Source organism: Penicillium oxalicum, chromosome VI (genome assembly GCF_001723175.1).
Source record: "Penicillium oxalicum strain HP7-1 chromosome VI, whole genome shotgun sequence".
Lineage (NCBI taxonomy): Eukaryota > Fungi > Ascomycota > Eurotiomycetes > Eurotiales > Aspergillaceae > Penicillium > Penicillium oxalicum.
In genome coordinates this window covers 1,592,031-1,615,560 of record NC_064655.1, presented here as the reverse complement: position 1 = coordinate 1,615,560, position 23,530 = coordinate 1,592,031, and the positions used below count along the sequence as shown (strand labels likewise).

General features: G+C 52.7%; 4 protein-coding genes across 4 annotated transcripts; 2 read left to right on the top strand and 2 right to left on the bottom strand.

The window, feature by feature from the left end:
* Positions 1 to 182: 182 nt before the first annotated feature.
* POX_f07856 (uncharacterized protein) lies at positions 183 to 1,626 on the top strand (the record flags this gene model as incomplete). Its single annotated transcript, XM_050116648.1, has 3 exons — positions 183 to 311; positions 431 to 1,263; positions 1,386 to 1,626. 3 exons carry the CDS (start codon positions 183 to 185, stop codon positions 1,624 to 1,626), a joined length of 1,203 nt encoding a protein of 400 aa, XP_049966787.1.
* A 980-nt stretch (positions 1,627 to 2,606) lies between these two features.
* Positions 2,607 to 4,534, bottom strand: POX_f07855 (Aspartate aminotransferase, cytoplasmic; the record flags this gene model as incomplete). The annotated part of the gene is made up of 4 exons (XM_050116647.1): positions 2,607 to 2,702; positions 2,848 to 3,696; positions 3,931 to 4,062; positions 4,220 to 4,534. The coding sequence occupies 4 exons, from the start codon at positions 4,532 to 4,534 to the stop codon at positions 2,607 to 2,609; spliced, it is 1,392 nt and encodes a 463-aa protein (XP_049966786.1).
* Positions 4,535 to 9,210: 4,676 nt separating this feature from the next.
* On the bottom strand, positions 9,211 to 11,213 carry POX_f07854 (uncharacterized protein; the record flags this gene model as incomplete). The annotated part of the gene is made up of 4 exons (XM_050116646.1): positions 9,211 to 9,631; positions 9,756 to 10,302; positions 10,389 to 10,800; positions 10,995 to 11,213. 4 exons carry the CDS (start codon positions 11,211 to 11,213, stop codon positions 9,211 to 9,213), a joined length of 1,599 nt encoding a protein of 532 aa, XP_049966785.1.
* Positions 11,214 to 17,307: 6,094 nt separating this feature from the next.
* POX_f07852 (uncharacterized protein) lies at positions 17,308 to 19,603 on the top strand (the record flags this gene model as incomplete). The annotated part of the gene is made up of 4 exons (XM_050116645.1): positions 17,308 to 17,381; positions 17,626 to 17,947; positions 18,059 to 18,638; positions 18,753 to 19,603. The coding sequence occupies 4 exons, from the start codon at positions 17,308 to 17,310 to the stop codon at positions 19,601 to 19,603; spliced, it is 1,827 nt and encodes a 608-aa protein (XP_049966784.1).
* Between the last annotated feature and the right edge of the window lie 3,927 nt (positions 19,604 to 23,530).

Below are 23,530 nucleotides of genomic sequence, written 5' to 3'. Positions count from 1 at the left end.
TGACTGGCCCCACCGGAAGTGTCCCGTGGCCCACCACCAGGACCCGGAGACCACCGTGACCTTTCTCCATCGCTGAGCCTCACGTCCGAACAGTACTACACTTACCCATCCTCAACTCTCCAATTCATTCTCCCGAGGCCATTGTGCCTACTGACCACATCGCTGTCCCATCGAGTAGCAGCATGACTGACCTTACACCGACGCTGAACTCAATCCTGTCGAGTAAACATGCCTGCTCCATCCCGCCACCAACAGCTCGAACTCCCTCCACAGAGGTCGCAGACGAGTTCCTCAAGGAGGCCCATCGCATAGTACGTGCTTGTGGAACCATATTCACCTTGTCCGCCCAAGCTTCTCATTCCTGCAGTGAAGGGGACCTGTAACCAACAGAAGCAAAATCAGAAAAGGCTAACACCTGCACCCTGTCCAGAACTCCCACATTGCCTCCCTTCTCAAGTATCTCCATTCGATCCGCCATGCCTACCTCTCCATCGCAGCTCCCACACGTCGCCAGACGACCAAAGATCAGCTAGCGGGCTCGACACCCTCCTCCTCTCCTTTCTCACCAACTAGAACCCCGGCCACAGCCAATCCCCATACACACCTCACCGATCCAGAACGCGATGCAATCGATTCCTCAACGGCCCTCCTCCTCCGCGACCTCGCCACCTCCATCGCGAACCTCTCTTCTGCGGAAAATCTCCGCCAAGAAACGGCCGCATCGATACTGCGCAAGAAGTACGGCCACAGTGCCGCAGGCGCATTACTTTGGCGCTGGGCCGGCGGGGGCAGCGCACTCGACGAAGCCAGTGCGGAGGGGAAATCTGCGGAGCAAATCGATGCAGAAGAGCGCGCCAAGACGCTGGCGGGGGTGAGGGAGGGAGTGCTGTGGTTCTTGAGAAGGGGGTTGGACAGCGTGGCGGGGGTACAGAGGGAAATGGTGGAAAAAAGGATTGAGAGGGTTCGGGAGAAGGAGAAGAGTATTTTATACAAGGCTGCACATAGCGGTGCGCATATGGGTGCTGGTGCCAGCGGTGATGCCTTTTCTTCGACGAGTGGACCAGCAGGGTCAGGGTCAGGGTCGGCGTCAAATCCAGCGTATGGATCTTTGGATCCGTCAATACAAGCGCCCGACGCAACAACGTTGAGCGAAGCCGAGACAGCACGAATCGAGGCTCAATTGTCTCCGGAGCAATTGCAACTCTTTGCCGAGGAGAATGATACGATGCTGAAGCATTATGAGGATACGCTGGGAAAAGTACAGTACGTGATTTCCTCCCCGAGCTCATTTTCTTATTTTTCGCGGTCCTCCATTCCAATTTCATACTTTCTCCTTCACAAAGCTAATTCCTCACCTTCCTCCTCTCTCTCTCTTTGTCTTCCAGAAATGCCGAAAAATCACTATTAGAAATATCCTCTCTCCAAGAAACCCTCGTCTCGCATCTCTCCACACAAGAAGAGTACATCTCCCAATTGATCAGTGACGTGGACACCACCCAGAGCAACGTCGGGCGTGGTAACAAGGAACTCAAACGGGCCACCGAGCGCCGCAGTACTGCGCAGGCTGTCTTTTGGGGAACCGTGGGATTATGTACATGGTTGGTAGTGTGGGATCTGGTGTTTTAACCAAGTTGCCACGAAGCCAGGCCCGATGTCTCTTTCCCCTGGACGCGGTGAAAACTGCACTTGGGATACCCTGCATTGCATTGCTGAAGCCGTGATGATGAATATAATAAACGAACCTCCAGTTTCTTCTTTCTCGCTTTCTGTCTCTCCCTCTCCCCTTCCCTCTGTTTGTGATTTGGCTGTTAAGACAAAAGCCCCAAGGGCTTACCAAAATAGATCATGCTATCTATCTAAACTGCTACATGCAATATGCACTATGTAGCCCCTCTCTCTACTATCCAAGGTCCCTCATCCATGACAAGAATTCACATGAACCCACCTCGGACCATAAAGTCCGGCACCTTACCCGAATAACAGATAAGGTTCCACCCCACCACAGGGCTACAGATATCATCAACGTACCTAAAACCGAGAACAAAGTGGACTACTCATCTCCCGACTCATCTATATAATCTGGCAAAAACAGGAAGAACGAGACATTGTCATTCTGGCTTCGAATGGATACGGAAGATGGGAGATTCAGCGCTGGTAAATTGGATGGCGGCTGGTGGTGGAATTTGGGATAATATCTCAAGTGGAGGGATATACGTGTGCTTGTAAGGCACTGCCAGATTTTAGATCGATTTCTCAAAGAGAGAGAGAGAGAGCAGCTTGTATCGAGCCAAGTCCAAGTCGGGGCATGGAAAATCGTGGGGTGCAAAATGTCATTACATTCGTCTTTTCGCGTCTTGATGCCGAAAACCAAGCGGAATCTCTACTCTCGAACCGATACATTCCATAATACATGCTTTGCCAGACAGACAAGGCCAAACGAGGCAGGACAATCAAGGAAACAGGGAAACTGATGATCAGAATGAAGCATGCCAAGGTGAGAGAGAGAGAGAGAGAGAGAGAGAGAGAGACGGAAGGTGTGTGTGCGTATGTGCTCGTACACCGATAGGTGCATTAAATCTGATGAGAGGGTTTTATTTCCCTGACTTTTATGAAGTTTCGCGGACAACACTGTCGACTGCCTCGGCAAAGTATTCCAGGTTATTCGTGTTGAGGCCGGCCATGGAAATACGGCCGTTCTTGGTCTGAATATAACAAGGCACAAATCAGTATGAATTCGAGAAGGAAATAGATCTCCCCAAAAAGGCGTTGCGAAAAGCAATGACCGGAATGCACGACCACCAAGGGGGATCCCCAAAAAAAAAAAAGAAAAGAAAAGAAAAAACTCACCATGTAGACGTGCCACTTATCCCGGAGAATCTTAACCTGGTTCTCATTCAAGCCGGTGAAGCTGAACATGCCAATCTGGGAGGTAATGTGTTCCCAGCTGCCAGGGGTGCCACGCTTCTCCAATTGCTCGCGCAGACCACGACGCATTTCCTGAATCCGTCCACTCATGGTCCGCAGATCCTCCTCCCACTCGGCAAAGAGCTGGGGGTCGTTGAGAACCTTGCTGGCGATCCGCGCACCATACGCGGGAGGATTGGAGATCTCCGAGCGCTGCAGGATCGCCAGCTGACTGGCGATGTGCTGAATCGCCGTGGAGGCATCCGCACCCGGGGCGGAGACAAAGTGGAAGGCACCCGTTCGCTCACCATACAGACCAAAGTTCTTGGCAAAGGACTGGGCGACGCAGAGCTCAAAGCCCTGCTCGACAAAGTAGCGAATCGCCCAGGCATCGCGAACCAAGTCACCCGAGGCGAAGCCCTGGTAGGCGGTGTCGAAGAAGGGGAACTGGTGGCGCTCGCGCATCACCGCTGCGATCTGCTTCCACTGCTCTTGCGTGGGGTCCACGCCGGTGGGGTTGTGTGCGCAGGCATGCAGCAGGATGATGGAACCGGCAGGCGCTGCCTGCAGCGCACCGATCATGCCATCAAAGTCGAGGCCCTTGGTCTTGGCGGAGAAGTATGGGTACGTGGCAATGGGGAGACCAACGTTGGTGAAGATCTGGTTGTGATTGGCCCAGGTCGGGTTGGACAGGTAGATGGTCGGCTTGGGCTGCGCAGGGTGGAATTTGGCGAGGAAAAGACCGCCCAGGTGAACGGCGCCAGTGCCTGAAATGGTCTGCAGGGTACAGATCTGTTCGAGCACGGACGCGGGGAGCGTGTTAGTCGAGGCATTTTCGCTGGAGTGTGTTTGACCATGGCCATTTTACCAGCTGCAACTGGTTGAAAAGCAAACAGAGGTGGAGAGGGGGGTGGGAAGGAGGGGGAACTTGGGCGGTCCAATTCAAGCGCCACCCGGAAGGAGGACGATGTCATCATGCATCGTGCCATCTCCAGGTAGTGGATTGAATCGGTTTAAATAACGTACCCGTTTCTCGCGGATCGCGGGACTCTCCGCGCCCACGACAAGCTTCTGAGCGGCGGAGGTGAACTCGGCAAGACCGCTAATGGACAGATACTCGTGGTTCAATGTGGGGTCATTGTGAATGGCGTGGTCGGCCTAGCCAGAAGAGGGCAATCACTTGGTCAATATTCGTCTTGCACAGGAGAGGGTGGATGAGTGTGCGCTCCAGGATGGTTTGCCATGTCCGAGCCATGAGCCAGGCCGCTGCGGATGCGGATGGAGTCACAGAACTCTCTTGTCTGCCGAAACGTACCTTCTTCACGACGGGGAGAATCCAGGGCTTGGCGTTGTTGTCCCGGTAGGCACCGATGCCCAGGTCGACCTTCTTCTCGAAAGGATCTTCGCGATAGGCCTTCATCAGGCCAAAAAGAGGGTCTTCGGGGGCCGCGGCGACAGCGGCCGGAGTGAAGACGGAGGCGGACCCGTTGGAACCCATGATGTGTGAAGAGAGGGAGGTGAGACGATCGCGAGCAGTGCCGGTGGCGGAGGTGGAGGAAGAAGAAGAAGCAGAAGGGGGGATGGTGGAGGAGGAATGGGAGGGGTTTTGATGTTGACGGGAGTTGGTCATGATGAACAGGTTGCGTTGTCTGATGTCTGGAGTCGGCGTTGGGAGGGGCCACCGCGCAGCTGATTGTAAAGGGAAGATCTCCCAAAGAGGAAACTGACGTAAAAGAGAAACGGGAAAAAGGAAATCCCCGGGGGGAAAAAATGAAAATAGGGATTTTTTTTTGATTGATTGGGACTAGATCGCAATCACTTGAGAGGGCAACAGGGTCCAAAGGAACCCAATTGGAAAGAGAAGGAGGGGTGAAAAAATCAGAAAAGGGAAAAAAAAAGATCAGATGCGAGACAATGCGCTCCAGTCGTTTTTGATCAAGTAATGATCAATCGCCGAAGGAGGTCTTGGGTGTCAATCGGAGGTGAGAATGGCGTATGCAGCCTTCCCTTTTTCCCGAACAGCCAAAAAAAAATTCAAAGGTTTTTTTTTTTTTTTGCCGGCTCGGTTCGTGTAGAGTCTTTTTTGGGGGGACTCTTTTTTTTTCTTAATCTATGGATAATTCACACTGTCAGAAGGGGCGTGGCTCACTTTTCCGGAGAGTTTGAAGCTTCCTCAGGACCTTTGCTGCTTGCGTTCACCGGATCGAGAAACAGGCCGAGATCTCAATGGAGACCTGAGGGGAAGAGGGGGAAATGAGGGGGTGGGGAATTGACCGCGCGGTTAATTCAGGCGACTCACCACTGACCAGTTGTCCACGGGGAGAAGATCAGAGAGGATCAGGCCGGATATACACACACACAAGATTCAAGATGCAATGGGTGAGAAAAGAATACCTAAAAAGGACCCACGAGGAGAAAGAGGCAGAGAGACGGAGCAAGGAGAGAGAGAAGAGGGTCTCGTGCGGCTCTCACTGTTAAATAGCATGATTCCCAACCCCCATTCACGCTCGACTGGTGAATGTTCCCTCGGACCTGACCAACAAGCCGAGGAACTTGTCGCAGAGCTCTCTCGTCGCATGACGTGCACCCACGAGTTCCGAAGTCACATGCTGATAAGTGAACAACTGTGACCGGACCGTGACGGGTGTTCTACGACTCAAAGAATATACGAGCAATACTGACTAGATTATCATCTCCTACCTTTCACGGCGCGGATATGATTTTTCGGTGTTTGCATGGTTGATGGCCGAATCGAATGGACGCTGCATTGAAGTATAGGATGCACACTGGGCCTGGAATGCAAAGAGACTCTTTCCGAGGCATCAGACAGCAGGGCGTTCGGAACGTGGATTTGACTCCTCGTGATGGATTCTGGTCCAGGATCTTCCGGGTCCTGACTCCTGACTCGGGCTGCTCCTGGAGACACTCCAGCTCCGACAGGCTCGTCCCGCCGTCCGGTGTGTCATCACGCCGAGCCCCAACTCTTACATTCTGGCCTTGCAACCAGACGCCCGCCAGGCCCAGCCAAAAGAAAGACTCTCAAAGGAAGGGGAAACAAAAAAAAAAAGAGAGAGAAAAAGAACGCAGTGGGGTCGTGCTTCTCGAAGACTGCGGGAGGGCGGGTCAGGCTCGAGCAGTCTGCAGTCTACCATGCTGCAGGGCTATCCAGATGAATGCTCGAGGGGCGTCAGCAGCCGTAGGTCCGAATGAATCGGAAGCACCCAACGATGCAGGGGGGGGCATCGCTGATATCTGTCCTGCAGACCATCGAGCCGCCATGGAATTCTAATCAGGTGGGAGAAGACCTCAAGCAGGATCAAGTCGGTCCGTAGTCCGGACCGTCATTTGATGGATTCGGTGCCATGCCGTCCCTGCACCGGCACTACCGAGTCACCGACACCACGTCTGGATGATTGGGAAACGGAACGCCAAGTCTATACACAGGTCCGCGCGGTCTCGTGCATGACGATCTTGGCCTTTTGGTTCGTGGCCACAATATGAAAAAAAAAAAAAAAAAAAAAAAGAATGGGGAGGATGACCGGGAAAAAGGATGATCAAGTGATTAGGTGAACTGCAATGGATGGCTTAGTGGGATGCCGACGATATCTACTTTGGACTGTAGAGTCTCTGGATGATAGTCACACAAAACGGGGAGAAGAGAAGTAAAAAGGGTCACTTGATGATAAATCTCTGTGTACCTTCAGTCTCTGAATCACGGCCGATCATGTTGATGAACTTATTATTTGGACAGAGAGATACTGCGCAGTCGCACACTGTCTATTCAAATGTTGTACAATCTAGTGGATACTGATGTACATTTTACCCAGATTCGGCCTCGGAGGCACCACGATGCACAAGATTCCACGACGACTACTACATTTGCATACCGGATCCCAAGTGAGCCACAGCAGTATCGCCCATCCCAATCCCCTTCACTTCCTCATCCCCCCACATCCTCCAAATACCCGTCGGCGATTGAATTTGACAATTGAATCCACCCAAACTCCGTTCCCCCAATTTCAATTTCTTCAGTCTCCAAGCCTCTCCACAATCCACTCTGAAACCCGACCGGGGCTGGCCCTCCGACTCCAACCGTTTCCCGGTCCCGAGGAGCGGGTCTCTCCGGCCAAGGCCCGGGGGGATGGTTTGATCCTCGCTTTTCTCCGTTTAAGTCACCGTGATCTTTTCTTTTGGGGGTTTTTTTTCTTTGGAAAAGAGTAAGAAGATAGAAGAGAGTGAAAAAAGAAAGAAGAAATTTCTCTCACTCTATATAATGTAAATAGTATCCACAAAGCCAGTTCTTCTCATCGGAAAAAGGTACATAATCCGGGGAAAGTAGCCCCGGAGAACAAGGCAAAAAGCCTCATAGGAACCTCGGGTGTGATTCTCGACCTTAAGGTTTCCTTCTTTTCACTCTTTTCACTTCGACTGGAAATGAGCGTCACTATAGGATGCAGTGACATTTTTCACTGTGAATGTCTTGACAAAGCACGTCAGTCCATTCGTATATACACACATAGTAGATAGTAGATACGGCAGGAGAATCAGACGGGAGTAGTACTGCTTCGCTGACTCTCCATTCCTTTTTGGTGTAAAATGTATAAAGTGCACAGAGCCGTGGGCAGAGTTCACTCGATATCAACCGGGCTTAGTGAGCTACGCAATGTAAATAGACATCATATACAGGGGCTGTAGAAATAGATATAGTACCTAGCTGAGGTTAAACCATACCTACTCCATGTTGACATGTGTAAGATAGTCCCGTGTGAAGCCTTAGTAGTAGATGTTGCCGGACCCCATGTCAGTTCTAATCTGTCTCGCAGTTGATCCATTCTATTCCGTAGTGACAAGTAAAGAGGGGAACCCCCCAGACACCATGAAAAGCCGAGTGTCACCCCGTTCGAGGCCTTCATCTACTACAATCCTCCTCCCCCGACTCTGGAGTACCCTTGGTCTATAGAGTAGTACCAAGTGTCCACTCCCATTCGCCGTGAACCAGTGCTATACCGAATCTGGATAACACGGGATTTTCCAACTACGTCATGGAAACCAACTAATTAGACCAGTGACTTTTAAAGCAACCGTCATGCCCCTCGATAAAAGAAAATTGAAAAAAGAAAAAAGAAAGAAAAAAAAAGACCACCCGAAGCCACGACCAATGCAGTTTCTTCAAATCTAGCACAGCTCAGCCTCATCACACCCAGAAAATTTTCATGGTCAACTACTAGAGTTCAGTTCACATTCATCCATTCCATTTCCCACTTGATACCTAACTCGAGTGCGGTAGTGGCGTAACGTGGGGAACTTGTTTTCTAGATATCTACAGTACCATATACTCTAATCCATACATGGCGGGTACCCATACATCTGGCCAGTCTCGTAGGGGTTGAAATTGTGCAAGATAGGAGGCACAAGGTCAAACGCAGAATCTTAGGAGAGTCAAGGGCGTATAGCAACCATTCCTGATACTATCAACTACTGGCAGCAGGTGCACACGACAAGTAGTACAAGTACATAATACAAATGTATATACGTACGTTGATTCGTAAGCGTCTGGGAACATTGAGTGAAGAGATTCCCATTCAACTATTTACAGTCATCCCCTCATTTGACACAACATCCATTCTGTACAAGGGCAAAGGACAGAACCAACACAGTACGTGTGGGCATCTGTTGCAGAGTGGGTGTCAGTGGAGACCGTTCCTGGCACGCTGCTCTCGCCAGTCAGGGGCATTCCAAAGACCGATCGAGGTATGGATGAAGGAGCGACACTGCAACGCCAGTCTCCTTCTCCAAAGTCTCTCGCGAGATGCCACCGAACTCTGGACCTCTCTTCTCCGATATGCATGCCAACATAGCCCGGACGTTTCTCCTCTCCTCCACCCCTTTCGACTCCGCCCCCGCAAGACATATCCGTGAACCCGAAGAAGCAGCCTCATTCCACCAGAAGATTGCCGCAGACAAAAGATCTCAAAAACGCCAATGCTCCCTCCAAGACAAGAAAGAGAGGGGGGAAAAACAAGGTACCGAGTCCCAAATGCGCCGCAATCTATAAGCCCATATAGTCAACCCAAAACATCACATATCATCATCCAAAAAAAAAAGGGTGATCTCAATAAAGCGTCGAGAACAAGAAGAACAAATGAGAAAAAAAAAAAGAGAAACAAAAAAAAATCATATCGTATCAAATGCACAGTGAGAATCGAATTTGCTTTCAAGGAGTGTCGTAAATCATGCATTTGTGAGGTATTTTTTTTGCTCGGGTCATTCCCCAGACACACAGAGGCGCGCTCGCGGTCGGACCCGTCAATGGTTGGTGTGTGCGGCCGGGGGAATGGTGGGCGTGACAGGGCCACTCGCCTCAGGACTAGGGTGGTCAACTCCGTGGGAGTGGGTACGTATGCGGAATCGTTCACGGAGTCGGGTTGATAAACGGTTGCGATTGGATTGCGAGGCGTCAGGGTCGGTGGTGGTTTCACTTTGGTTGGCTTCTCGAACACGACGCAAGGCATCCAGGCGCTCTTCCACGGTGGCGTTGCGCATGCGGCGAGCGTTAAGAGGACTGTGGAGATAGTTCGAGAGGCGACGGGAATGTCGGTTATGTTGCGCGCCCGCGGCAGCGGCAGCATTGCTGCCGTCGGCTGGCGTGCCCGTCGCTTGGCCATCTGGATTCTCAGCCCCAGGCTCGGCAGTCTCTTCGGGCTTCGAAGGATTCAGATCAATGCGGCTAAAATTGCACGGATTAGTCGAATGATTTTACAATGTGTCTGGGGGAAGTGAGTGTATGCAAGACCGGAGCTTTTCTCTCTCCAGAAAGTAGGGTGCAGAATCGAGTCGAGATCAGAACTCACCACAGAGGGCACGTGCCCGACACATTCACAAGCCAAGGGTCGATACATTCAGGATGGAATTGGTGGTTACAGGGCAGGACCCGCAAGTCCTGCCCAATGACAAAGTCATCGGTACAGATGGGACACGAGAAATTGCCCCCGTCGGGCGCCGCAGCAGGGTTTGCTTCCGTCGGGGGATTCCGGACGTGGTTGTCATTGTTGTTGCCCTCTGGTTGAGCTGTCGAGAGATCAATTCCATGCGATGAGGTCTGATCGGCCTCGGAGACACTGCCCACACGGGACGGCGAGCGGGTGGTGTCATCCGCATTGGCCATCTCCACATCACGCTTCGCTGCAACCACGTCGTGCGAGTCGCCAAATTTGACGACGGGAATCGTGTCAAGCATGGCTTGTGCGATCCCCCTTGCTCGACTTTGCCGGGGCCGGCCGGCGATCCGACGAGGTCCATATCGCTCGGGGTGACGGTGCGCTCGGACGGCGCCGGTGATGATGATGCCCAGGAACAGGGCGGTGATGATACCTGTGATGCTGTACAGGATGATCATGGCTAGAAGCTTGAATTAGCGCTTTTCACGGACGCCCGGCCGTTGATGAGGTCCAGAGGCGGGAACACAAGAGGGAAGGCTGCCTTACCCGTATTGGGGCCATTGCTGGGCCCGGTGCCGTTGCTGCTGCCATCCACCGGTGATGCAGAAGTGGTTAAGGACGCCATATCAGGCTGGATGGTTACCTGATTGTCGGAAGAATTCTTGAGTAGTTGACTGATGTCGATGCCGTGAAGATCTCGAAAGGTCAAGATGAAGCGATAGGCCTCGGTCGTGTCATCCGTGGTCAGGTTGCAGTGGGTTGCCGAGGTGCTGTAGAGGATGATGGCTGCTGGCCGGTTCGCCGCGGTGATGGCACTCTGCACGGTTTGATCGACGCCCAACTCGCCGGGATAATTGGCGGCAGAATCGTCGCAGGGGATGACCGCAATATCAGTCGTATTGATGGCCAGAGAATTGGTGGCGGTCACTTGAACTAGTTGGCCGGCAAGGTTCAATCCCTGCAGGAGAGTGGAAACAGCGCCGTAAAGAATTAGTGTCAAGAACTCAGGATGATGATGATGATGATGAGAGCCCCATGCGCAAGCGCTGTGAAATGCAGGGTGGGAGTTGGATAATGAAGGGAGTGGTGCCGCAGAGCAAATGAGGAATCCCTCCAGAAAGCGAACCAGAAGCACCCGAAACGAGGTCTCACCTGGGCCTGGTTGGTAGTTAAGTTGACGAGAGAATGCGTCAATGGGGCGAGGCTCTGGCCACTGAGTGGATTGGAACCCTGGAGGCGGAAGTGCGCGGAGCTGGTCCAGGCCAAATCGTGGGTATCGTTGGAAGGCAAGATCGAGATATGCGCCCACACAGGAGTGGTGAGGAGGGAGAAGGTGAAGAATGATCGGACAGAGGATGACCACCGCCCCATTGCTGTGTATATCTGGTGCCCGACAGGTCCTGATTTAAGTTACAAAAGTGCCGGTGTGTCCGTAATACTGAGAAGTGAGGAGTATTCTTCCTGTACGGGAGAGAGCGGAACTCCGGAGTGTGGGGGGGAAGAGGAGTAGGCTGAGAGGCTCAGATCATTTGTGTAGGGGCCCCGTTGTGTGTCCCGGAAAGGAAAACCCGGGAGGTGGAAGAAATGGAGTTTTGGAGATTCGGAACAACCCAGGACGATGAGCGCATGGAAGAGGGGGGGCAATGATGGACAGTGCAGAGCAAAGTGGATAAATGGGTGGAGGAGAGTGGATGGGAGGTTGCGTGGAATCGACGGAACGGATTCAAAACTCAGAGGTGGATGGGCAGAAAAGGAAGAAGATTGGCACCGGTTGGCGACATCGGCGAGAAGGAAAATGGTTGGGGGCTGCGACTACAGTATGGGGGGGGGGCCTGTAGCTTCATGATTCCAAAAAAAAAAAAAAAGGAACAATGTCCATAGTCAGGGAATATCATTAGAAATCATAATTCTCAACTACAGGGCCATCTCCTCCGATTTGAAACCCCCTCCTCATCGTCAGCGTCAGTGTTTTGCGGAGAGGAAAAGGTGGAGTACATCATGAGGGTATCAAATGGGCCGTCGGGGAAACAGGGAACCCCAAAGAGGGAACAGTTTGAACGCCTCAGGCTTGCAGATCAGCGGACGATACCCAGAATGTGCGATCATATCGACAGTCCGGTCAATGCCTTTCTCAAGAGTGCACTGTACAGTTCAATACACACAATCACAGGGACAAATTACTACCTTGTCTCCCAGGCCTCAGTCATGCCCGATGCCCGTTGAGCAGTGATGGAGGATTCCCTTACATTGGTCACGCAAGAAGCCGTCTCTGTCCCAAAACAGCAAGAGAAGACGGATCCTCCCCCACGCCGTGGAGAAGTGGGCGATCAGTCATGGGAATACGATAACGAGCAGGTTGCTGTGCTTGTTCCCATCGGTCGGAGAGAATCACCAAGAGAAAATCCCGCTCAGTCATGCTCTACCATTGATGCCCCCCTAGCTTCTAATATATCAAGCTATTGAATCATAGAATGTACTCGGTATGAGATCAGGATCAAACCTGAGGTAGTAATGGATCACCAGCCTGCACTTCCAAGATGCGTTCTTATCGGTCGCTTTCAGACCAGAATGAATTGTTCAACTACCCATGTCCGAGACGCTGAAGGATGAACCAGATTCCAGACCCCGGGCCTCGGGGGGTGCACCAATGGCCGGTATCCGTCCGCGAGGCTGAGAATATTAGGACCTTACGTACTAACCGACTGACCACGGGCAACATGCCGAAGAGTGAGCAGCAAGCAGCGAGCACATCAGCACAGTTGTCCTGTACAAAAAAAAAACAGTTCATGGATAATTCTTTGTAGGACCAGCCTCGGATGCAAGACAAGTCTCACTGAGCCGAGACCCGAGGGGGTCCGCTTCTCTAGAAACACTGCCCCCAGTCCCCCACAGATCGATCGCTCAACCTCAAAACCACAGAATGATTGGAAGGGCGCCGTCGGTACAGTTCAATGGCGCTACCGTACAAACTCTCCCTGCTCGGCACAAATGGTTGGTTCAGATGACAGAAAATAATCACCTTGTCCCGCCAGCTCCTCCATAGAGGCTGCCGTAGTGATAAACCCTTACATGAACATCTGTACAGTGTACTGTAAGCCCTCCCCAGGTTGGCGCCTATCATAGTCATTCTGTGTCAACAGGGACGGGCGCCTATCTCCACGACTGATCTGTCCACTGTGCCATAATTGCTTCTTTTCGATCCATTAGATTCACAACTAGTCCGGTCCAAGGATGATGCGAAGATCACCTAAGTGATGACAAACTCCCGGATTGCAGATCAATTTTTCGAGGCCATTGCATCATCCAACCCGATGACATCGAAGTAATTTACAGTGATACCCGTTTTTAACTCTGATTGTGTGCCCGTATCATCGGCCTAGTTTCCCCATCACACCAATAGTCTGCCTGCATGGTGTCGATCGGACCGACCGGGGCAACTCTGGCCAGTGTCGATCTCTGGATCAATTTCATCACCCGGGGCTACATAGCGCAGTATATAGTACATGAGATTGTCCAACTGTGATGAGATGATCAAATTGACATGAGAATCTTTTGGTGTTTACAATATGGCCAGTAAGGGAGCTGTATAGTAAAGGCAACTAGTAGATTCTACATTGATGGGGGGAAGAAGGGAGAAAGTCCAGAAAATAATGTAGCTTGAATGTTGCGATGCTCGATCCCTGTGTATATTATCACACTGGAGCCTCCACCCTGATCAATCTTATCATTAGGGGAAAATAGAAAACAAAAATCAATCTGCTCTTGTATAGATGTACCCTATGTAGATGGGGGGGGAAGGCGATCATAAGTAACAAAGTAGAACCCAGACTGCAATGGAACATTTTCATTGCGGGTATATATTCCACGTGGAAATGGATCTAGACACAATGACCCCTAGCCGGGTATACCTAGGCTTGCGCTTGACACAATGGAATATTCAGAATCAGCCACATTCAAGCTGTAGTCTGTATCCTCGGATGGGCCATGATCTATACACCCTCTCGACAAGAGTATGACTGCTCTTGGCAAACTCCTGGATGAATAATTTCCAAGTCTTTTCTCGGTCGCAAGTCGAAGAGGAATGGCACAGATACATGTAGCAGTATATACTCGGTAGTCGCTACGAGCTACCCTGCCCGACAACCTTGGGATTTTCATCTTCCGCATCGCTCGGGCTGTCCTCCACAATTGGGTACTGTGTACACCCATTGAGTGCCCGACAGTCTACACTTGAGTACAGAGTAAGAACCGAGCCAGCGCTGGCAGTTCGGCCGGTTCAGTCTCCGTTGATCTTTGCCATTCAGTCCGAGCTCCGTGGCTTGACGGAGGAATACTCGCAAATCGAGGGTGCGTTACTATCAAAATAACACTGCTTTGATGTGACCTTTCGATCCAAGACACATAGACAGCATTGAGTGATCAAGGGGGGAGTTGTTTCGAGAGAAACTGAGTATGGTATCTTGTAGTAGTCATTGCAGTCCATGGCCGTGAGCTTTGGGATACATTGTGCATAGGATGCGGACCTGAGACAGTTAGAAAAAACCTCCATAAACACATCACAGGACCCATTTCGACCCTCTCGCCCCGTGAAACACCATTTTCAGGTTGACCAACAGGGGGGGGGGGGTGGGGCATTGACTGGAGGCCATCAGCTCCCGGTTGCCCGGCGTCCCCTGAAGACACGCGGCAATGGGGATTCCAGCAGAGGCGCTGCCCCCGCGGGGAACGCCGATCCGTCTGTGGTGCGCACGGCCATCAGGGTGCCCTGCGCAGGCAGCGGGCCATTGACGGAGCAGCCACCGGGGGTCTAAGCGGAAGGGAGAATGTCATTGTCGAAAACCACTTTGATAGCTGAGGGCGATGGGAGCGGCCACGAGGCCACCGCTTGGACGATGCTCACTCTCCACGCGATTCATTCATGACAGGGATCTTGGAAAAGCGGCGCTGACAGAAGCTCGACAGATGGGAATCAAGGCGCACTATCGTTGGGCTGAGGGAACTTGGAGGTGGTACGGTATATACGACCCTGAGCGACTCGGTCTACGCCGGGCTATTGCGAGTGAGTGGTATACTGACTCCTCACTGGTAGTCACTGCTAGTCGTGACCTCTCTCGAGTACGACGGTCTTGACTGCTCTCTAACCAGTCTATGCGGAGACACGACTATATAGTACAGTAGAGAGCACATACTCTCTGCTGAACTGCACGTGTCTTTTTATGCTTCCGGTATCCCCGTTGAGCAAGGGGTACAGCGGGAAAGAGGGAAAAGTAGTCCCAAGGCGCCAACTGGTCACTCCGGCACGAGGGCACGTAGAGAGTGCCCGAGAGACTAGAAGCGTCCATCTCCGGGCGGCATCACAAAGTTCAAAAGAACACGAGGTCAGGGTGCCTGACGACTGGACACTTGAATCCGATGGAACGGTCAGAGATAGTCGGCACGATAGGCGTATGCAGCACCCGCAGACGGCGATCGTGGGCTGGAGACCGAAGCGAGATATGTGCAGGACCGCTTCGTTGGCTCCTCTGCAGGCCCACCTCTCAGGCACCTGTGTCTCTGGAGATGAAGCTCGACCCAGGCTCTCTCAGCGCCGGCAAGAGGGGAGGAATGGAGAGAGAATCGGCCGGGTTCCGCGTTGAATAGTGTGGCGAAGGTGCCGCGCAAGGGGAGCAGTCGGCGGTGGAGCAGTTGAGATTCCAATTCGTGAGTTTCGAGCGAATCATCACCCGTTGACCACGACCTTCATTTTCTGCTTCGAGGAGATGCGCAGCCGCAAGCGTGGGAGCAAGTTCACGTGAGGCTCTCCCCCCCCCCCCCCCCTCTCTCTCTCTCTCTCTCTCTCTCTCTCTCTCTCTCTCTCTGGCGATATGCCCGTGATGTCTGACGTGGTCTTTACCTTTTCACCTGTGCTGCCATTTGGAAGGTGCAAGATGTCCGCAAAGACTGGAAGATGGGCGACACCAACTCTCCCCCAGACCGTCAAACCTACTGGGGCCCAGCCGGGGCGGTTGAGCGGAGCCATGTGATTTGTGGAGATGCCCCCGAGTGGAGATGGAAAAACCACCCGGTCGAGGCTCTCGTGGAACCCGCACCCCAGTTGACGATGCTCTCTGCCTCGATTGGGAAAGAATCAGTCCAGGAGAAAGCAAAACCAGCTCCTCTGTACAGCGGATCAAGTTGAGAAAAAGTGACCAGATCCAAAGAGACACCACCATGATCCTCACCACAATCTCCGCGATGGACGGTGGCAAAGCCAGTGTAGAGTGCAGGGTATCATCACCGCGGCCCATACGACTCGCCTGTCGGGCGGGAGGTCTCTGACCCTCTGGTGATCTGATCGTCCATCTGGTCTGGCCCGGTCGGGAGAGATCTCCCCTTCCATTAATAGCATCTTGCAGCCTTTGTGCCTCCCCTCTCCACTCCTCCTCCCAAGATCCTCCACCCAATTTAATTGATCTGGTTCAATCCCGGAATGGTTCATGAGATCGTTTGCGAACCATACTCCAGCACGGCAGCACGGCAGCGTGGTCATTGTAGATATCTCCTCGTGGAGAGTGGAGTGTGAGAGGGTAGCAGGTCCCTCAGCTCTCAAGAGTGGCACTGTCTCGGGACGCGGCACTAGATTAGTACCGCGTCCTCCATCGGAGGACGATCTTGTCCTCTCCACCGAGGGTACCTCTTTAGGCTCCTACCGCCTCACCGAGTCGTGGGTAACAGAGAATCAAAGTTCCGTACCTTATCCTGTCTCGCCTGTGACCCCCAGTTCACTTCTCTCAGTACTCGACTGGGCCTACTCACCACCCGACGATTTACTCTTCCCCCCCCCCTCGGCCTTTTGTCAAAATCTCTCTCTCTCTCTCAAGTTGATCTTCCTTTCTCTCCACACCCAAGTCCCGTGTTGCCTCCACCCCCCCTCTCATCTCGTTGCAATCCATTCAGACTGGAAGCAGCAGAATCGGACTTTTGGTGGATCTGCTCGAGCGGCTACATCCGTGTCCCTTGATCGTGGTTTCTTTGGGTACCGCTGAATGGAGGAAACCGACTCGGTCCTCTGGGTAACGCCAACACCACTCTCGTTTATGTTTTTCTCTCTCTCTGTGCTCTCGCCATCGCCGTCCTGTCTGTGTGTATCTCCGATCATCCACCCGGATCGTCAGTCCTAATCGAGTCCCCCCTCCTGCGTTGTGCCACCGGCAATCCGTCCCCGCCCTCGCGACCCCCAGTTCCATCAACGGCTCGGCTCGACGAAGAATGGTTGCATGCCCGTCTCGATGGTGACAGCCCTCCCCCCGTCCGCATCTGCACACCTCTCGTCTATCCTCGCCGGAGCTTTTTGTCCCACGGTCGAGTCTTTGGAGGTTATTAATTTCGATTGTGGTCGCCATCAACGCGGACATCTTGAGCTTGCTCGCCGATTATCGTTCTTCATCGGGGGCTCGCCTGATCGGCGGCCGACAGGCGTTACACCATGGCTTTGAACGCTGCCGCTGAATCCTTTGCGAAGGACTGGGAACGATGCTTTGACAGAAAGCCGGTCTCTGTGTACGTGTGCATCCTCTTCCCCTTGCCTTCAGTGCTGGCCTCTATGGCGGACTCTGCTCGTGTGTCGACTCCATTGTTCTTCTACCAACAGAGCCCTTGTGGTTGTTCGGGGGAGCTCTTTGTCCTCTTTCCCTTTTCTTTCTTTTTCTCTCCTTTTCCCTTTCTCTTTCTCTTTTTCTCCCGCCCCCCTCCACGTTCTTGGCTCTATCCTCCGTCCATTCCGCTAACGCTATTCAACGCCCAGAAATCCCGTCATTGCCGACCTCGATGTGGAACACAATGAGCTTGCGCAGACCTGGAAGGCATTCAATCGGTTTCTTCCCCCCACCAGTCGAGTCCAACGGGGGGACCGACCCCCCGCAGTGGACGACGTGGTGACCCTCATTCGGGAGACGCAGGCCGAATGGCAATCCCACCCGCGGAGACGGGTCTTCGACCGGCCACTCGCTTTAAGTGACCAACTGGTGCCAACCTTGTCAATTCATGCCACCCTGATGACTGTCCTCCCAGATAATGACCTCTTTCATGCCCCTCTTCTTTACAGTGTACTTCAGACTGCCATCAAGGTCGGTCAAATACTACTCTCTCTCTCTCTCTCTCTCTCGTTTTGTCAACGACGCTGCAATATCAGCAATCGGCAGACGGATGAGCTAACTCTCGACTCTTGATGACCCCAGGCAGCCTCACAATACCCCCACGTCATCGAGACTTTTCTGATAGCGCTGCTGGAAATCCACGATGCGCTTCATTCTCCAACAGAGCCCCTCACCTCGACGCATTTCTTTCCGATCGCCAAGGTGTACGCTCGATACTTCTTCTTTCTCACCGAGTTCATGGATTGGTTCACCCGGCGATCCACCTGCGAGATATTGAAGAATCACAGCCACGACGGATACTTGGAGTTCCATCACCTGATCAGTTGCATCCAGCAACAGGCCCGGGCTCTCACGGAGTCTTTTGACTGCATGGATGTGGACGAGAAGCCCGACATGGCATACAGCCCGCATGCGCTGTGGGCAGAATCTCAGCTCAGTCAGGTGGGACGCGAGGGCACGGATCGTCGCATCGCCGCACAAAACACCATCACCCGCCGTCTGATCTGGGAGATCCAGCAGGATGCCGAAGAACGAGCCAGGATTCGGCAGCAAAAGGATCAGCTTCTGACTGAGATGCTGCGAACGGTCAATGGTCAGATCCGACCCGTGAGTGACTCTGACAGCCGAACGTTATGCATGATCAGCGCTGCACCGGATCTCGGTAAGTCAAGAGGTGCTCAGCGGATTCCAGTCGTTTTCTTTCTTTTCTTTTCTTTTCTTTTCTTCGTCTCTCCGTGGCCCAGCATACTGACCGATGATACTGTGCTCTCTGCAGCGTCCGCTTTTGAATGGTCCCGTGCGTCCAGACGCCGCCTGGCCCGTCTGGAGCTGCAGAACGCCTCCAAACACCTCGAGGCGGTGTTTGACAGCGACGACCAGGTCCCCGACATTGATCCCGCCGCCCAAATTCTTGTGGAGAGCAAAGTCGTCGAGACCCTGCAGAACTGGGTGACCACTCCGAGGTCACAAGCGCTGGCCCTCGGCGGCTCGCCCCCCAACCTAGCCGGTCCCATGTCGAACCCCGTGGCGTTGATCTCAGCCTGCTACGCATCCTCTGCCCGCCACACGCGGCTGCCGGTGATCTCTCACTTTTGTTCGCTCCCCGCCCAGGAGAAGGAGGGTCTGACGCTGCACCAACAAGGTCTCGTCGCACTCACGTACAGCCTCGTCCGCCAGCTGGTCAACTGTCTTCCTACGGTGGTTGATAGCGACTCCCTGCTGGATGTCAGTGCTGAGCGATTTCGCCAGCTCGACGGCACACTGCACAGTTGGAAAGCGGCCTTGAGCCTGGTGGACACGCTGCTCCACTTTGTGCCCCCGCTCCTTGTCTGTGTGATCGATGCCATCGACATGATTCACGATGCCTCGACCGACGTGGCGATCCGCGAGCTCATCCGAGTTCTTCTCACGCACACGGGTCACCGAACGCAGCCGGCCAATAGCGAATGCTCATCACCCACCTTTCTCTTCAAGATCCTCTTCACCGTGACCGGGCGACCCAGTGCGTTGGAGGAGGCCATGTCGGAAAACCAGATCACCATGAGTGAGCTGACGCCCCCGGCTGACCACGCTGCCACGGAGTCTGTCCTTCCGTCGGACCTGGGTGCCGTCCTTATGAATGCATGAAAATTTTGCTTTCAGGTCGCACTGATTGCGCCCCGCTGCAGCTTGCTACGTGACATGTGCTACCCATCCTCGTTCATTCTTGACGGGTTTCGCTGCACAACGGCCTACTCCCACCACTCTCCTCCGGCCTCATTTCCACCCCCCCCCCCCCCCCCGACCAGTGGTGCCGCAACACGACGCATCAATGTGAACGGGTGAATGCCCGGGCGCCTCGCTCGTTCTTGGGCCTCGCACAAATATCCACACGACTCGGGTGCAAAATCGGGGCTGTGATGGCTGTCAGTTTTGAAGCTGATGCTTTGCCGCCCAATCCGATCACCCGCCCTGATCTTTCCTCGGAAAAGCAAAATTTGCTTCATTGTCTTCCAGTCTCTCCGAGCCCTTCTTCTCTCCTTCCATCTATGCGACTTCACTTTTCTCTTCAAAATGGGCATCGAGGTCTTTCCCCCCCCCCCCCCCCCTCGCCAGGGCCCGACGCCAAAAGTCCAGCCCTGTCGGCCGTTGCCCCTTGTGCGGCGCCCCTCCGCCAGGCTTTATGAATCTTGGTTTCTGTTTGTGGTTTTTCTCTCTGCTCTGCATGGCTCGTGGTACACCATGTATTTATACTGCTTCCTTGCTGTGATACCCTTGTGTAGAAGTTGGTCTTCTTTTCCCCTTTTTTATCTTCTCGGAGTCGTCGATCAATACATCGTGTTTTCATCCCCTCCCGCTATTTCGGATTCCTACTGTCCGACCGTGATGAGTGTTGGGTCCAGCACCAGGGTTTAGTCAATGATGCCTGCCGTATGGTGACGGTTGCCAAGGTGTCAACCATAATCACGACGCTAGGATTCCGCCGATGAAAGGCGTCTGTCCACGTGCGTCACATCAGAATCTCTCTCCCTCTCTCTTTCTCTCTGTCTCTCTCAAACTTGCTCCGTGTGTAGCCCGCCCGGGCTTGTAGCTCGTCACAGGGGCTTGACGGCGTGGTCGATCCGATTGATGTCGAGCACAACACCCGAGCGGAGATGAAAGCAGAACCCGATTGAAGGTTCGCGCGTGTGTTGTAGTTCATAGCCCCTGGCTGAAGCAATGTTTACCGTCGGACCTGTAGGCAGCGTCGGGCGACTAGACTCGACTGACTCGATACGGACACTTTTACTATCAATACCGAGGGCAGAATGACAGCTGTAACGACAGTCCATACGTAGATATATACTCTCCCTCTATCGCTGACCGATTTTACACCACGCATACTGCAGTGCCAATCATGGGAAAGCGATGGGGAGAGAGCGTGGAAAAGAGAGAGAGAGAGAGAAATAATTGCGCATGCGTGCCATTTGGTCAAGTTTCATTCCCGACGGAAGACATCCGCATATCCGCCTTTCCATTCACGTTGCACGCCTGGCGGTCGCACGCCCTCCTCCTCGGTAGCGAGCGCCGATCGCAGCAGGTCATTGGCGGATGGCCGTGGGACCTGCATAACGCGATGGACGCCACGACGGGGAATACATCATCTTTAGGGGTATGATGATTCTGGGAATTGAATGGGCTTTCATGCAAAGTACACATGTTCTGTACTGGTGATGGACAAGACGTTGATATAATGGTGAAGCATGGGAGGTTCATCAAGCGCAGGGCAGACGAGTTCGAACTACGGACATGAGGTTATAGATTGGAAGCGGTGATGGATTTGACCTGTCAGGTACGGTAGAATTATACTCTGGTCCTGACTTTGTAGATGTATGTAAAAGATCCATGTCACTGGTCATTGCTCTACTGAGTGCTTGGTCATCCAGTGAGCACCCAGGTACTGCGCTGATACGTAAAATACTGTACCTGCCACTGGGCATTTGGCGAGGATAGGGCGAACTCGAGTATTTGGTAGCTATCGCTTGATTGAAGGGTCCTGTTTTGATTGTTCTCCAGCCAAAATTAGTTCGAGTGGAAGTGAAGACTGGAGACTTTATTATATCCAATAGAGCTAAAAATCAATTCGAATCGTACCTCAATCATCCCTTTAACAAATTCATTCCACAAGAGACCAACCTTGGCTCAATAGCGAAAGTCCACCTAAACTTTGTGATGTGTCCATGACGAGTCCCATCCATATCCATCGCAGAGTATGTCTCCCCTCTTTGGATTCCTGGAGAAAAAGTAATGCAGTGATGCACCAGGCCCATGCAAGAAAAAAAATGTGGCTGTCACGGTAGTCGGCCGGATCGTCCTCCACTGGAATGTCAAACAGTACTCCGTACGTGTCTGGACCACATTGGAGCATACTGAGTGAATCCTTCCTGCCTCCAGTGTCATCTCGCCCTATCCCACATATTTCGCAAATTTCGGTTTACACAGGGGGTTGTCAAAGGTTGGCCATCCTACCAACGCCCTCGATATCCCTGATTTACTGTCCAAATTTTAGCCTATCAACGCGCACTTCGAAGAAATAAACACTTTCCCCCCTTCCTCTCCCAACCTGCCCTCTGAGCAATGTGTTCGCCTTGCATGCTCTCATCTGCACGCATGGGCATCAAAATACCACATAGTTCAGGACACTTTCAACCAGCCGACTGGGAAAATCTCCGGAAATGGAGGGGAACACTGGTGAAACTGTGTGGCTTGCGTGGCGTCGGATCAAAGTTGACAGGGCTTCTTTTTTCTCTCTCTTTGTCTTACAGTTTTCTGTTCGACATGGATGCGGCGCAAGTAGGAAATCCACTTCTTGGTGGCTGAATAGGCTCTGTCTATCGTGATGGCTTTTGTGTTGTCTTTTTTTTTATCTCCGCTTCGGTAGAATGCAATTGATCAAAGTAGACATGCATCCACACCGATCGGCCAGGTTGTCCTCGGTGCAACTAGATCTTGGGAGGCTGTTCATAGTGAGGTCATCTTCACTCTCGTAGAGACTCGAGATTACGTGGAATTTCGATCTCAGAGGACGGAACAGGCCGCCCTCTATTTTACAGTCTCCAGTCTCCACACCAAAAAGTGTGGGTTTTTTTTTCTCTTTTTCTTTTTCAATTCCCGTTTGGTTTCATTTGGGGGCTCTCATGTTTTTTATTTTATTTTTAGAATCTCTCTCACTGAACACGCGACTGGAATTGGCCCGCGCATTATTTTGTTGAATGCTCAGTGACGGACTGACTGTTTGGTTGTGGCCGGATTGTTAACAATCGACTCATCAAAGTATCTTCTGGGTGTGCACGCTCTTTGCCTTTGTGCCTATTTTCCAACTTCGCTTGGTTCATCGGGTTCCAGCTACTCTGTCCACTTGGTCGTGTCCGGTTCTGCTCAGGGCCCCCATTTCTCCGTCGCTCATTCGTCCTGGTTCACAGGAACCAGAGTTCGTAACTTTCGTGTCCACTCGCCTTTTGAATGCTGGGCAAATCGTACCTCGGCCACCGCCGATCGTGATTCTCCACTGCATCCTGCATCCAACACACACAGTCCACTCTCCCCCCATCCTTGCTCACTACTCACATCGCATAATCATCACTTCTGCTCAGAGCCAGGGCGGTGGCATATTCTTAGACTGGGTGATCATCATCCACTGACAGGTTTTTTGGGAGGGACTATTGGATCCCCCCGTCCCCATTGATGCTCTGGTGCAAGAGACCCGACAGCGAAGCAAATACACCATCGTGGGTCTCGGATCGAAAGCTACTCCACCGGCGACAGCAGAGGACCATCGAGGTCAGCGTTGTCAAGAACCTAGTCCCAGAAAACGAGGTGATCCACGCAACTGGTCAAGTCTAATTCGCATTCACGCGGTCGAGTTCTCAGGGAACCTCCTCCTTCGTCCCAGTGTCCAGGCACGACACACCACAGTGTTCCGTGAATTGACGACGCCACGACCGCTGTCCGTTGAACCGTCGGCTGTCGATTGGTTCCCGCAGGGCTTGTTTCAGATCTCAGGGCTGTCCAATTGCAAGAGTGGACAGAAGACAG